Source organism: Oryzias melastigma, linkage group LG7, assembly GCF_002922805.2.
Source record: "Oryzias melastigma strain HK-1 linkage group LG7, ASM292280v2, whole genome shotgun sequence".
NCBI lineage: Eukaryota > Metazoa > Chordata > Actinopteri > Beloniformes > Adrianichthyidae > Oryzias > Oryzias melastigma.
Window position 1 is genome coordinate 15,630,102 of NC_050518.1, and position 13,935 is coordinate 15,644,036.

Below are 13,935 nucleotides of genomic sequence, written 5' to 3' on the forward strand. Positions count from 1 at the left end.
GAAAAAATGTCAAAACAATAACAAAGAAGCAGACTTATTAAAATCAGAAAACATAGTAGTGTGTTGGTTCCATGTTCTCTGTCAAAATATTGCCAGAAGCAGCTTTAAGTGAAGCACAAGTGTTACGCCCCCCGAGTATTTTGGTCCTATGGCACTCAAGGGCATGAATCAGAGTGATGCTCTACAATCCACTTCATCCTCTTACTATGGCTCACAGGCGACCCAAGTGAAAGAAGGGGGCTTAGCCCCAAAGCTGAGCGAAAACCGAGTTGATTTTGGGAACACATTCATGGGGACCGGAGACGGAATTCCTGTCTGAAAGGTTGCACTAATCCCTAATTTGCCTGAGGGAATATCGGTGGGAGGAAACTGGGGTTTGAGAGACATTTAAGGGGGGGGGTTGTTCTGTTATTAAGTCAGAATTTGACAACTTCACAGATCTGTGTCCAAGTTTTTACGTTTACAGCTTTGACACTGAAACCAATAGAAAAGACTTGGAGGAACAACCATTTGTAATGTGGTTGAATTTGGATAAAACCCTTAAGAAGAGCTGGAAATGTTCCAAAAACACCAGGTAACATGAACCAATTACTCCTCCAGCCCATTTTGCAGTGTGACCACACCACCAGGGACAAGTCTGGCTCAAACAGAGCCGTCCCACTCTTCATCGCCAACAAAATTGAGTTTGTTTACGTGCGCTACTGGCTAAAGGTGGAAGACTTCTTCAGGCACCAAACAGTTTGATTTTATTGGAAAAGATGTGCCGCCTCAAATGAGAGAATACAGCAAAAAAGGGCAAAAGGGAAAAAAACCAACACAATCTTGGTAAAGTAGAGCGCTGGCAGAGAGTAAATCTCTAATCCTTCACACAAAGAAACATAAAATGTTTTTCCTCTGGATGATGGTCACAAAATTGCAGTTAGATAAGTAGAGCTAAAGAAAAAAACATACTTGAAGAAATTAAGAACATTTAAAAGAATAAAGTGGGACCAATTTGAAAAATAATGACAATTTTAATACTACTAGTCTATATTTTCCAATGTTCACCTTAATACTTTTTTTCTTAACGAGGAGGGAGATTATTTTATTGACGTTTCGTGAATTTGTAACAACAATTGGATTATTATCATAATTTGTGGGGGATGATACGATTCATAACCAATATTGATTTATAATGAACGATCGAGGATATCTTTAGCCAATTATCTTTAGGTTATAGTAAAATAAACCTACCTTGTCTCAATCCAAATAGATCATCCAATATTGATTTTAATCCATTTATTAACAGTTTTATAATAGTATAGATCAATTTACAAGTTGCCTCAGAAAGATCAATCTGGTTGAACAGAATTCACTGATTCACTGATTAACCATTACACCCACATGAATTTGTGGATAATATTAAGCAAAAACTCCCTTTCTTGTGAGACAGCAGTACATTCTTAATTCAGGGGATTGAGACAGAGTTAATGTTCTTTGGACCTCTGAGTTTTGCTTGTACCCTATTACAAACAAACTATTCTCCTCTTTCAGACCATAGAAGAAAGGAAATGACAAGATCACTGAAATGTCGTCACCTTAACAGACAGAAAACATATAATAAAAAGTTAATTTTTAAAAATCATAAACTATGAGGAGCATCTGTCACCAGAACCTTCTCAGACCATGACCCAGGTTAAAACTAAGTGTCATTGACTTTTAGGAGAGTATTTTGATGGTGAGGCTAACAGTATGAAATCACCAGGAGCATGTTGGTGAAAACATTTTCTAAACATGGGGCTTCCATGTGAACCGTGTCATGTTTTGACAGTGATTCTGCAGCTGCTCTGCATTGCTGCTTGGGGGTGGGAAGCCTCAGAAATATGTTGAACTAGCAGAGGGAATGAGCTACTCTTGATTAGACCTGCAGACTACAGACAGATCAACATAACATATAAATAATAAAAAGACCATTATGATGGAATAAAATGAAATGAAAGGCTTCACCATCTTGGTGTTTAAATATCAATAAATTTCTAATCTGAGAACATTTAATTGCAACTTAAGGGAAGCCCATGCATGTCTTGTACTTCTCTTGAGACTAGTTGACAGTTGACAATTGATCTTTACGTATGGTGTCCATAGTCAACTCTCTAGTCGTTAGTGAAGCATTATTCCTAACTGCCCTTAAAGCTAGATACGGGCTTTCTGCAGGCGGAAAAAATTGGGAAACCTGTATAAGGCACACAAGGAGTACGCAATTATCACATGAACAGCACTTACAGGCACCTTGCACACCTGCGTCTCACCTGCTCACCCTTCCTTAAGGTTAACTTAAGTGTTTAATACAACCCAACACTAGCAATATGTCTACAGAAAGAAAGGCATGAACGTTATCATTTAGTGCGGGCCACCACAGGTTTGCCTACTGTGCAGACAACCAGTATCTAGCAGTAAAGACAGTTGTGACTAAGGTATAAGAGCTTTCACCTTCTGACCAGGAGGTCACAGATTCTGTTCCAGATTCTGTCTAGTATGGTGTGTTTTTAACGATTTGTGAATTTAATTTAATTATCCAGAAAAGTTTTCTGATTATATTCCACTGTTGGTTGGAGAATAGCTATTCCAAACTCTTAAAAACAACCCAGGTAGCTAAAGCAGGTATGTCCTAACAAGGAAATTGTCCCTGTTCAAGCTCCAGTATGTGAAATCTGATTGAGTCTTCATGACTCATAGCAGCACAGACAACACTTCCTGGTGTGACAGCAGGAGGTGTGAATAATCTACATATGCCACACTGCTACGATCAGAAGTCCGTCCAGATTCTGCGAGATGCAAAATGATGGGCTCTAAAACTGTCAGCGGTGGGCTGAAAGGCTGGGATGAACACGAACGGAGAAATGGGACGAGTGAGATGACAAGGACAGCCAACCAAAACAAAGCACGTCCATCAACAACTCTACACTTACTGACAGCTGATGAACAGCATCTGCTGTGCACCTAAAGGAGATAATCATCATCAGGTTTACCTCTGTTTTCAAGATGAATGGGTTTGGTATTTTTAGATATTCACCTCTAAGAATCAAACTTCTGTGTTGAGTGCAGTTGAGAAATTAGTCATCTGTTCCTTTTTTTTTAGCAAGTTCTTTTTCTGAAACTAAAATCTGGCTTTTGTTTTCAGAGTAAATGTTACCCTGGTTGTGTTAACACACAGACTTTTTGAGCTCTGTAGCCACCCTGCCATGTCAACTTATGTCTCAATGATAATACCTTTACCAACTCTTTTCCAGAGTTCTTAGGTTTCTTTGGGAACATTTAAAGATGGTTCAAAATAAAAAAAAACAATTACAGTAATCTGTTAATTATTTATTTGTATAATAATACTAAAGACCGGCAAAGTCTGTTGGTCCGGACCGAGTCCACTTAATGTGGTCCAGATCAAGTCCTGAAACTTGTGCTTGGTCTGTATACAATCTGAATCTGACATTTCTGTTTTGAACAAAAGCTGGTAAACAAAAGCGAGTGACTAAAGATCTCATCAATCATTGGCCAGAAATTTTAAGGGTGGGGCAAAACAATGAGAGGCAGGAAGTATCTACGCTTTCCAATCCTTGTTAGAATAGTTTTTATTTCACTACTAATTTTGAACGTCTGTATCAACGTCAGGTACAACAGTTTTTACTTGCTCCTTTGGTAAAGGAGAGACATGGTGTAAGGTGGTTACTGTGGAGACAACAGCTAAGAAGGTATGCTGATGAATGTTTATGACATTTAGACTGTCGGATGAACAGTGTGAGAAGCAATGAGTATCACACTAAAAGTTGTTTTAATGAGCCTGCATTCATCTGATCAAATGTCAATGAGTTTCGGTCTCATCTTGCTCCATGGTTGCCTGCTGTTTTTCCTCCCTTTTTATATTCCATAATGACCAGCTACAGTGGCCGTTTTGGTCCAGTTGTTGCCCTCCGAGCACTGAGCCTATTCAGACTGAGGAAACGCAGAGCAAACCAGAGCTCAGTACAATTGAAAATGCATTGAGACCACCTGGAAAGACTGGTCAGAGAGCAGTTACTGGTCCCGGACCACAGTCTGCTTGGGTTCATTCAGACGGAAAATTTGTTCTGGATTATCAGGAAAAACTAACTCTGGTTCACTTTAAGTGGACCACATATCAAAGTCTGAATCCAGCCTAAATGTAGAATGATGACACTTGGGTCAAGTGTCACATGTTGAACGACATAGACAACGCAAACCCTGAAGGTGGTCAAGAAGACTGCTTAGAGATGGAGAGATGACAAAACTTAAGACAAGGCCCGCGAACAGCCAGCAAATCCATGTGTGCCTGAGCACATTTAACGGAGTGTTCCCCCATGTCTTCAACCATTCTGGCACCTTTTCTTACAAATGGGGTTTTGACAAAAAACAACCATATCTTTTCCATTTTTTCTATTTTGTAATAAAAAAAGTACTGAGAAACAGTACAAAGAGGTGTAACACTGAAACATAAGCAGCAGAGTGTATGCTTTGATTCAAATCAACTTTATTTATATAATCCAGCATCACAAAAAAATGGTCTCATTGGGCTTCATATCGGTAGTTTTAGAAAAGCAGAATGTCGGTTATAAAATATAAACACTAGCTGGTTACTAAACTAAACAGGTTATCCCTGGCCTTAGACCCTCCTTCTTGGTAAGGAAAAACTCCTAAAAAAATGATTCAAGAAAAAATAACGAAAAGAAACCTCAGTGATATCCACATGAAAGAGGGATCTTCTCCCAGGGCGGACAGGCGATGTACCAAGACTGTTGAAGAAGAATGGGCTTATCTAACTCTACAACTACATATTTGAATAGTGTTCATACAGACAGGACTGGGGGACAGCTGGGGGCGAAGTCCACAGCCAATATGAGCCAGAGGCGTGGTCAAAGACCAAGAATAGGAGCACAGACAATCCACCTGGAATCTCTCCCACTACGAGATGCGAGATGACGAGCCAGGGGCGTGGTCCACGGTCCTGCGTGATGATTTTAAGGTCAACTTTTACTTTAAAAGCAGCAAGAAAAGACAGAATCTGCTGGCCTAAGAGACACCATTGGGCTTTGAGTGTTAAACATTGCTATCTGTGTCACATCAGACACTTATGGTTGACGAGAGAGGTTTTCTGTTCTGACTTTTTCAACAAAATATTTCCTTTTACGATAAAAAAAAAAAAAAAACGATCTGTGTGGAACAGAGCAGAATGCTGAGAATCACAGGGACAGCACTTATCTGCACCCTGTAAAATTTATCACAACTGATGGCCTTCCAGCATGCTTTTCAACACTACACAAACATGTCTTGCAAATATATCAGGCAAAGCAAAGCATCCCAAACTGAGATCCTTGCGGAATGCCAACATTGCGGTGTTACATTTCTCAGCTACTACTTCTACCCCCCTCCTGGGATAACCCAGCTAATATTTCTGTCAAGTCAAAAGGTCAAGACAGAATGACTTAAGAACAGCATCCGTGCCATGGTTGTTTTACTCCCTCCATGATGGAAAAGAGCAAAAAATCTGTAGAAATCAGTAAACTTCAGCATCCATGACGATGCTTTTTGCCAAACACAAGTCGCACAATGTTGTCAGTTCTTGCATATTATCACCCCCACCCCCCTCATCCTTCCTCCTCCATCACAGCCTGGTTGGAATGCCCACAGCTGTTCTTAGTTCAAATAAATGTGTACATAAACAAGCATTATGACTCTCATGATAAACATATAATCTTCACTTTGTCCTGTTGAAGTGAATGTTATGGGAAAAAGAACAATCCAGCCAGCACAGACTGTACACACTGTTGGCTGTGAGATTGTGTAGCCACAGTGAAGCACAGCCTGTCATTTGTATACACATTATCTCCACATTGTAATCCTGTACATACACACAGAGAGGGTTTTTGTGTTGTTGTTATTGCTATTCTTAAAAAGGGAAGCTCTCACACAGTAAATATTCTCTCATCCGACAGCTGTCTGATATCATAACGCTCCTTAAAGACCCACTCAGAGGAAAATTGTGTTTTCATCGTGTTCTTGTGGCATTTTTCTGATAAAGGACGGCTTAAGAAATGTAAGACTTAAGTTACGTTTCTGAGTATTTCTTTATTCATATCATCTAAAATCACAAATACACAAAAAACTGTAGGACCTAAAAGGGCAACCCACAAGCTCCCTGCTCCACTCAATTCTGATGCATCAACTTGTAGATGGCAAGATCCACGAACGTCTTTGTATCCCTCGTCTGAGGTGGCAACTAGATCAAAACTGTACAATTAGATAGCTCCAATATTGCTCACCATTTTTGTTCCACCGGTAATGTTAAGTTGTGAGGGGCTGTAAGCTAGTGGGAAAGAGGGTTAACAAAGGGATGATGGGAAATTGGGGCAGGGTTGTACCGTGCAAACGGTTCTGCCCACACTCTGAGGCAAATTTCTGAAGAATTCTTGAGGGTCTGCAGAAACTATGTCCTAGACAATGGTGTTTTATATATTTTGGCTAAAAAAGCCATAATCCTGATTAAAAGACCACAGGAAACACTATTACAAAAGATCAGCATTAGATTAGCATTAACAACAGTGAAATTAACTATTTGTATTTGTATTGCTGCATTGAGATGATCATAAGTGACAGGATGTATTTTAGTTTGAAGAGAACTTCTGTCAAAAGTAAAAAAAAGCTTTTTTCTTTTAATGTTTGAGTTTTATTCATGGAAAATGAACACCAGTTAATTTATGTTTATGATAGTAGTAGCAATAGCATAAATACATTTTTTTAAAGGGTGAAGGAAGACGTTGGCAATCCTGCTAGGTTGTAGTCGAAGAAAACTCAACCCGAATTACTTTTTCAGAGCTGAAGGTTGCAGACCTCTGCAATATATCAAAAGATGACAGTAGGGGGACTTGAAGATGATCTAAAGTGGAATCATTTGGGGTGGTGCATCTTAAAATTCAAACTATATTACACAACTTACAGAAAATATATATATATATATATTTGAGAAAAATGAATGATTTACAAACCTGCATGTTTAAGAAACTAGTGGAAACACTACTGCGAAAGGCTCACCTTTTATTTTGGTTTCTAGCAATAAGACACGATAATAAGCAGACGCCTCAAGGTGGTCCAGCTCCACTGCAATGAAAGCTCAATGTTTTTGTACAACTGAAGAGCATGAAAACAGCTCGGCATTGGGGTTTTTTGTCTCATATGAATTTGAAAAGCACCATTCCATACTTTTGTTGTAGGGACAAAGGACATAGCCGTGAAACTGCAAGTCGAGCCTCATTTAGCTAAGCTCTCCGAGAGTCTGTCCGGGACTCCACGCATTCTTCTGAGATTTTCTGCTCAGCAGGCTGGCCCTCTTCCTGTCAGAGTCATTGTCTTTACCTTCGGTCTAACGGAGGCAGCTGCTGTTTTTGGACAAAATAAGACAGAAAGTGCTAGTGACAAACCCATTCTGTACCTCCAAATTTGGGCTTACATTGGCAAAAGACAGTTGAATCCCAAAGAAATGCTAAAACAGACACTCCACCAGCTTGTTTGCAACTACAACTATGCTCAGTTACGGCTACACCCCCCTCCATTTAACAGAGCCCCAATGGAACACATGTTTGGGGCAGCAGTGGCGTTGAACACGCCGGGGTCAGTGTCTATCCCATGGCAACAGCCGCTGAGGAACCCTCATGGGAAAAAACAGGCATTTTTCAGCGGAGAAGACCTGTTCAAGTGCCTGCCGACAACAACAACGCAGCAAGTCCCAACATGCACCCCATTCCAGAGAAACAACGCCAAGTCTGGAGAAGATAAACACGAATCGCACACAAATGACACAGTTAACAGATGAGAGACGACAACGGATCAAAAACCAATCGCACGCAGGGCCAAGGTTGAATCCAAAAGATCTGACACTGATTTCTTTCAATAAAGAAACAACGTTTACAAAAATCAGAGGAAAATGATAAGATGAATAAATAAAAAGGTGCAAAAAACAAAATCCTAAGATCTCCTCTGACAGGATTACAGCAACGGTGGAAGAACAGATCCCAAACGGAGTTTGACAAGCAACAGCCCCGTGCTCTCCACCACCACGAGGGAAATCACTGTAACTCCCTCAGACGTATTGACATTTTCATTATGCAGACTGCATCAAATGTCATCTATAGCATTCACACACCCCAGGCCTCCTCGTAGTCAATAGCCTTCACTCGACCAACAGTCTGTAAGCTGACCATTAGCAACAGGCTTTTCACTAGTCTTTAACTCATTAACTTCCCTGGATTTTATTTTATTTTTTATTGCCAAACACAGATTACCTTCCAGGCAAAATAGATGGCGAACAGGCTCGCCCACAAAACCAGCAGTGAAAGACGGGTTCTGCTTTTGACTGGATGACATCCCCGAATTGGATAGTGCGATTAGAAGGGTTTAATGTAATTACTCCGAGCACATTGTGCAGTCTCCCCTGAGTAAGTCAGTGATGCAGCACCTCCGGCTCTGCCTCAACACTCCTCCCACCGATGGAGATAGGTAGCATCACCGTTCCCACGGGGGCAATCGGGTCCGGATGGACAGCCGGTTATTTACCTGTCAGATCAGTACGGTAGTAAAGTGTGCAGAAAGGTGCAGGGCTCAGGCCAGGCAGGATGGCGACAATCGCTGTGTCTCACTTTTACCTGGGGGCAAGACTTGCATAACAGCAGTTTGTTTCCCTGTTAGGGCTGATACACCACTGTGGAAGTCCCATGAAACCAGAGGAGGGTGTGTGAAATAGCCCATTAGAAAAGGGTTTGATAGTACGAGTATCAGCAAATTAAAAAATTCTTACTTTCACAAATATCTCCATTAGGGTTTCTTCCCAGAAAGGCACTCACTATGAGGATTCTGTGTGAGTTTTGTCATCTATAATTCAATATGTAGAAGTGAAAATGAGGAGAAAAGGACTGCTGACCTCAAAGGATTAACTCAATCTCACCAAGAATCCTCACAAAATGTTTACACCTCATTGAGGTCTTCCCCCTGTGACCACAGCTTGAAGATCAAACCCTTCCGGCTTCCGTTGACACACCTGGACACAGTGTGGGGTTTCCTTTGGGTTATAGATAAAGTAGTCCCAAAAGAGAGAATTTTTTTTTTCCCTTTTTTGACTAAAAGCTGTGTGCTCACCACATCAAAGCAGGTCCAACAGAGTATATGAACCGGTTTTTCAAAGAGATATGGTGTGTTTATGTTCCAGCTTTTTAAAGATAAGTTACATAAAAGCGGCGCGTGCACGTTCCGACAGAAACTAGCAGAAATGCCAGAACAGTAAGCTAACAAAGAAGCTGCTGTCGCGCTGCTTTTGGTCGACAAAACAACAATAAATAAATAAAAATAAAACCACTGAGCATCCTAATGTTTGGCTCCGTGGGCTGTGGAAGAGACAATGCCGCCTCGCTTACCTGAGCAGGCTGGAGAGCGGGTGAGAGGAGGCACCGTGGCCGCCGCTGTTGGCGCTTCCACCGGTCCCAGACAATCCGCCAGCGGCTTGTCGCTTCCCGGACAAAAGCTTCTCCACCGCCGCCAGGTTTCCCGTACGCGCCGCATCAAGAAGCTCCTGCTCCTTCCCCATTGCTGTTACCACAAGGGGGGAGAAAAAAAACAGGAGGCGCGGGGAGGAGAAGGAGAGGAGGGGGTGTTGCTTGTAGTAAAATTCCTCCGTGACCCTCTTTTTTCCCCTCCCAACCTCAAGTTATTCCTGGGAGCTACCAAATGCGGCGGGGGAAACAAAAGCTCCCTTCGACCGGCGGGTCCTTCCGTCCCTCTCCACGGTGCTGCTGGCGCTCAACGGGCAAAAGTTTCAGTGAGCAGCACGGTACCAACCATCGAGCAAACTTCCTCTGACCAGTCCTCCAAGCGTCGTCCGTCACTTCCTTGAAACTGCCCTTTCTTTCTGCATCTCCAATCCAAAGCCCTTCACACACACACACAGATTCCCTACTACCTCCGCCCCTCGCGGATTAATACAACATATGGATAGGGAAAAGCATCATGGCGCATGGCAGGACTCTATGAAAACACTTGAGATTTTTTTTTCTTAATCGTTCCGTTAATCCCAGATAGTTTAAATATCGAGATCTTTTTTTAACCAGATAATTTGCAAAACGCTACTATCAAACAACAATGAATAGGCTATATATGAATACATGTGAATTTAAAAAGGAAATGTAGCATCTAATAATGAGCTAAAATGATAAACGCAACATTTTAGTTTTATTTATTTATTTTTTTTGTTTTGGAATAGATCTTTGTAAACAAAAATAACATTTTTACAATCTTTACAAGTGTTAAATGAAAAATGACAAATCTTCTGTCACTGCATCATTTTTTTGTCTATTTAGATTTTTTTTTCTTTTTTTTTTCTTTTTTGCCTTTGCCGTAATCTGCAGTAAAAGGTGCGGTACGAAACCAATAAAAGAACCGCCATAATAATAACAAATATGCCTATTATTTTTATTAATATATTTTTTATTGTCTGTACTATATAACTATTGGTACTATATTGTTTTAGTATATAACTAAAGCAAAAGTGAGGTCAAAAAGTGTTTTACATTTTCTTGTCATTTCTAATTTAGCTTTTTTTGTCTTCTACTTTGACTTTACTTTTTAATGCATATGTTTAAATTACTACTTTAGTCACTTTTCATTTACTGACTTGAAAACCACGTCAAAACATATTTTGACATTGTATGTTGTGTTAATAAAGTTTTTACAAAACGGAAACGGAAACGCTTGCTCTTTGCGACACTAGTCGATGCTAGTTAGTTGAATACCAAGATAGCTAGCTCTTTGTTTTGTTATTTACACATTTATGTATTACTTATAGGTGTTTATAAATTGTTTATGTTGACTTTTTCCCTTTTTATGCAGATACTGCTGTTTTGTATCGTATTAGCGACTATATTAGTTTAGCATTACAGCTAACTCTGCAGTTGCTGAGGCTTTGTTGACGCTTATCTAGCTAGCTGTAGAGAAGGTACGTGCATTAGATACAAAGTTTTCATCTAGAATTACGCAAAATCTAATCTCTTAAAAGCGTCTTCGTTGATGTTTGCAGACTGCTGTTTGAAGAAAACTAGATTATGGCAGATCCTGCACGGATAAAGTCAGAAGATAACATACCTGAAAAGGCAATATCCAAAGAGGAGCCGGATCTAGAAATAAAACATGAACCCATCGCAAAAGAATCTGTAGACGAAAAGAAAGAGTCATCCGTACAAGATCCTCTCAAACGGGAGGTGAAACATGTGAGTAAAACTACGTTTGGAAATCCTCGTGCTCTCATATGGGGTCCAGATGACCCCACGCTTATATTGATGTGTGATCCATCCATCCAAAGGTGGACAGGATTTAATGTCTACCACGGACACAAGTGAAGATAAATGATCCTTGAAGAAGAAAAAAAGCTACGCGTTGTTAGTTGCGCCTTGTCTTGTGGGGTCCAGATGACCCCACTTTAATGTAAACATGCCTGGGATAGTACAAGGGTTACTCACGTTGACGTGTTTTCAGACAACTGGTAAATGACTGTGAATTACACATTCTAAGTAAAATCAACATAGTGGAGAATTATTTAGATTATGAGTACATTTAAGGAGAAAATCTGTGCTTCAATCTATGGAAGTTTGACATTAACAACACATTTAGACGTGTAAACGCGTAAGCAAAAAAATATTATGTCATCGGTACATCTTTGATAAGAAATATGGTTGTAATTTATTGTAGTTTGGCCTACTTTTGTATCTATGATTTTATGCCAGGACTGGTTGTTATTGTCATGCAAATTCTACCATTTGCAGGAATGCTAGTCATTTTGAAATGAGAACCAGAAAACAGAATATTTTACACAAAAAAAAATGATGCAGTAAGAAATTTGCTAATATATATATATATGCTTGTATATTGGTTTTGTGCAAAGAAAAATACAAAGAAATTTCTCTATTTTCTTTAATTCAGAAAATTAACAAACGCGTGCCACGTATTGTTTTAATGATAAACGTTTAAATAAGCATTAATAACATAAATTAATATTAATTTAAACCCACTTGGTAAGCTTGTTAGTAGCTTTTATTCTATGATTTTAGTTTCAAAAGAGGTTGCCAAATAATTGTTTCCTTTAAAAATATTTTCTTTTTTTCAACACTTTATCAACCACTTGATGCCTGAGTTTTTCCCCACTTATTATTAAAAAAAATACAAATGTTTCTGCCTTCAAGTAGATGATAAATTAAGATAATTTTGGTTTTATTCATTCTTACACAAGTGGGCATCAAGGGGTTAAATACTGATGATTAAGGACATGAAATGTGGTCCCAAAGCAAAAAACTAGATAAACCTGAAGAAAAATGTTCTGAATTCTAGGCATGTGTTAACAATGTGCAAACAAAGTATGTGCAGTGAGGAAGTATTTTGTTTATGTAATTTTTTTTTCACTTGCATACACAAAAAAAAATCTAAGACTTGTTTTCATAGCTTGGACATGCAGTTCTTTGCTAAAATATAAAATCATTTTTGACTGAATAAATTTAAAGGAAAAATATACCCTATGTACTTGTTCACACTGGTCTACCGTTTGTTTTTTATTCTTATTTTTCTGAGAAACCCTTTTTGTGCTGTATGTTAAAGTGCTGCAAATTTGTATGTACAGAGCTTGACCTAAAAACTTGCATTGTATTCTAAATACTTGTGTACTGAGCAAATGGAACATTAAAATTTTTTTTTTTTAAATGAAAACATTGGAAAGTCATTTAAGTGTAAGATGACTTTAATTGATTTTTTTTTTCTTCTGAGAAGGAGGCTGCCCCTGGAGATGATGAAGAAGAGGGAACCTCCGGTCAGCCTCCTGCTAAAAGACTGAGAGTGGAGCCGGATAAGAAAAAGGAGAAGCGGCACAAAGTTGATGAGGATGAAATACAAAAGATGCAGTAAGACAGACAGCCTTCTAGTTTTTCTTTAAAAATATATCGTTAAGCTGTCATCTTTTTTAATTCCCCCATGTTTTTTTATTCTTCTTTAGAGTTTTAGTCTCATCTTTTTCTGAAGAGCAACTAAATCGCTATGAGATGTACAGACGCTCTGCCTTTCCCAAGGCTGCCATCAAGAGGGTGAGCTGTTTACAAAAACATTTTTTGTCCTCCTCAAACAATCTTTTCTCATTCTTGCTTTTTTAACATTTTTTATTTTTTTTTAATTGGCCTCCAGTTGATCCAGTCAATCACAGGATCGTCAGTTTCCCAGAATGTGGTCATTGCAATGTCTGGTATTGCCAAGGTTTTTGCTGGAGAAATTGTCGAGGAAGGTAAGTGTTTCAGCTACAAATAGTTTCAAGTAAAATGCAACTTCTATTCATGTACCTGGAACCATTTAAGTTCAACATTTTTCCAATAAACTGTGTTGTTTTTCCATTCACAGCGCTTGACGTTTGCGAGAAGTGGGGAGACACGCCGCCGCTTCAGCCCAAGCATATGAGGGAAGCTGTGCGAAGGCTGAAGAGCAGAGATCAGATTCCCAACACCAAGTACAAGCAGATTCTGTTTCACTGAGACAGTTGACCTGTGGGTTAAACGAGAATGTCGGTGATTAAAGCAGCCTCAAAAGCCCATTTCCAAACTGCAGCAACAGAGGCGGTGTCCTTTATTTTTCCAAGGACTAGTTTTCATGTGTAAATACAGATTTTATTCTCATTTTTTTGGGGGGGGTTTCAATAAACGTGGATAAAAAACAAATGAATATTTCGCCAGACTATTTTTCTACTGAAATACTCAAAGGATTTGATCTTTTGACAGAATCTTTGGTTATTTCCTTCACTTTTGAATTGGTTATTCTTTTACATCTAGAGAAAGCAGTTGTTCAGTACCCATCTGAAAATAAGGTTTCTTCCTGGCAAGC

The 13,935-nt window shown here is 39.4% G+C and overlaps 2 protein-coding genes across 3 annotated transcripts in view; one reads left to right on the top strand and one right to left on the bottom strand.

Annotated features, from left to right (window-relative positions):
• The window catches only part of LOC112159144 (ankyrin repeat and SAM domain-containing protein 1A), a 56,928-nt gene extending 46,251 nt beyond the window's left edge, over window positions 1-10,677 (bottom strand). For both annotated transcript variants that reach the window (XM_024293038.2, XM_024293037.2), the window contains exon 1: window positions 9,450-10,677. In XM_024293038.2, the coding sequence (XP_024148806.1) occupies window positions 9,450-9,619 (170 nt within the window). In that variant the 5' untranslated portion in view covers window positions 9,620-10,677. The remainder of the gene's footprint in view (window positions 1-9,449) is intronic.
• Window positions 10,678-10,795: 118 nt separating this feature from the next.
• Window positions 10,796-13,661, top strand: taf11 (TAF11 RNA polymerase II, TATA box binding protein (TBP)-associated factor). Its single transcript, XM_024292843.2, has 6 exons — window positions 10,796-11,023; window positions 11,105-11,294; window positions 12,841-12,971; window positions 13,064-13,151; window positions 13,249-13,345; window positions 13,459-13,661. Exons 2-6 carry the CDS (start codon window positions 11,130-11,132, stop codon window positions 13,587-13,589), a joined length of 612 nt encoding a protein of 203 aa, XP_024148611.1. The 5' UTR covers window positions 10,796-11,023; window positions 11,105-11,129; the 3' UTR covers window positions 13,590-13,661.
• Window positions 13,662-13,935: the final 274 nt, after the last annotated feature.

Coding starts and splice junctions, on each gene's coding strand:
- taf11 (XM_024292843.2), top strand. CDS start 11,130: ATGGCAGATCCTGCACGGATAAAGTCAGAAGATAACATACCTGAAAAG. Junction 11,295..12,840: donor TCAAACGGGAGGTGAAACAT/GTGAGTAAAACT, acceptor TCTTCTGAGAAG/GAGGCTGCCCCTGGAGATGA. Junction 13,152..13,248: donor CCAAGGCTGCCATCAAGAGG/GTGAGCTGTTTA, acceptor ATTGGCCTCCAG/TTGATCCAGTCAATCACAGG.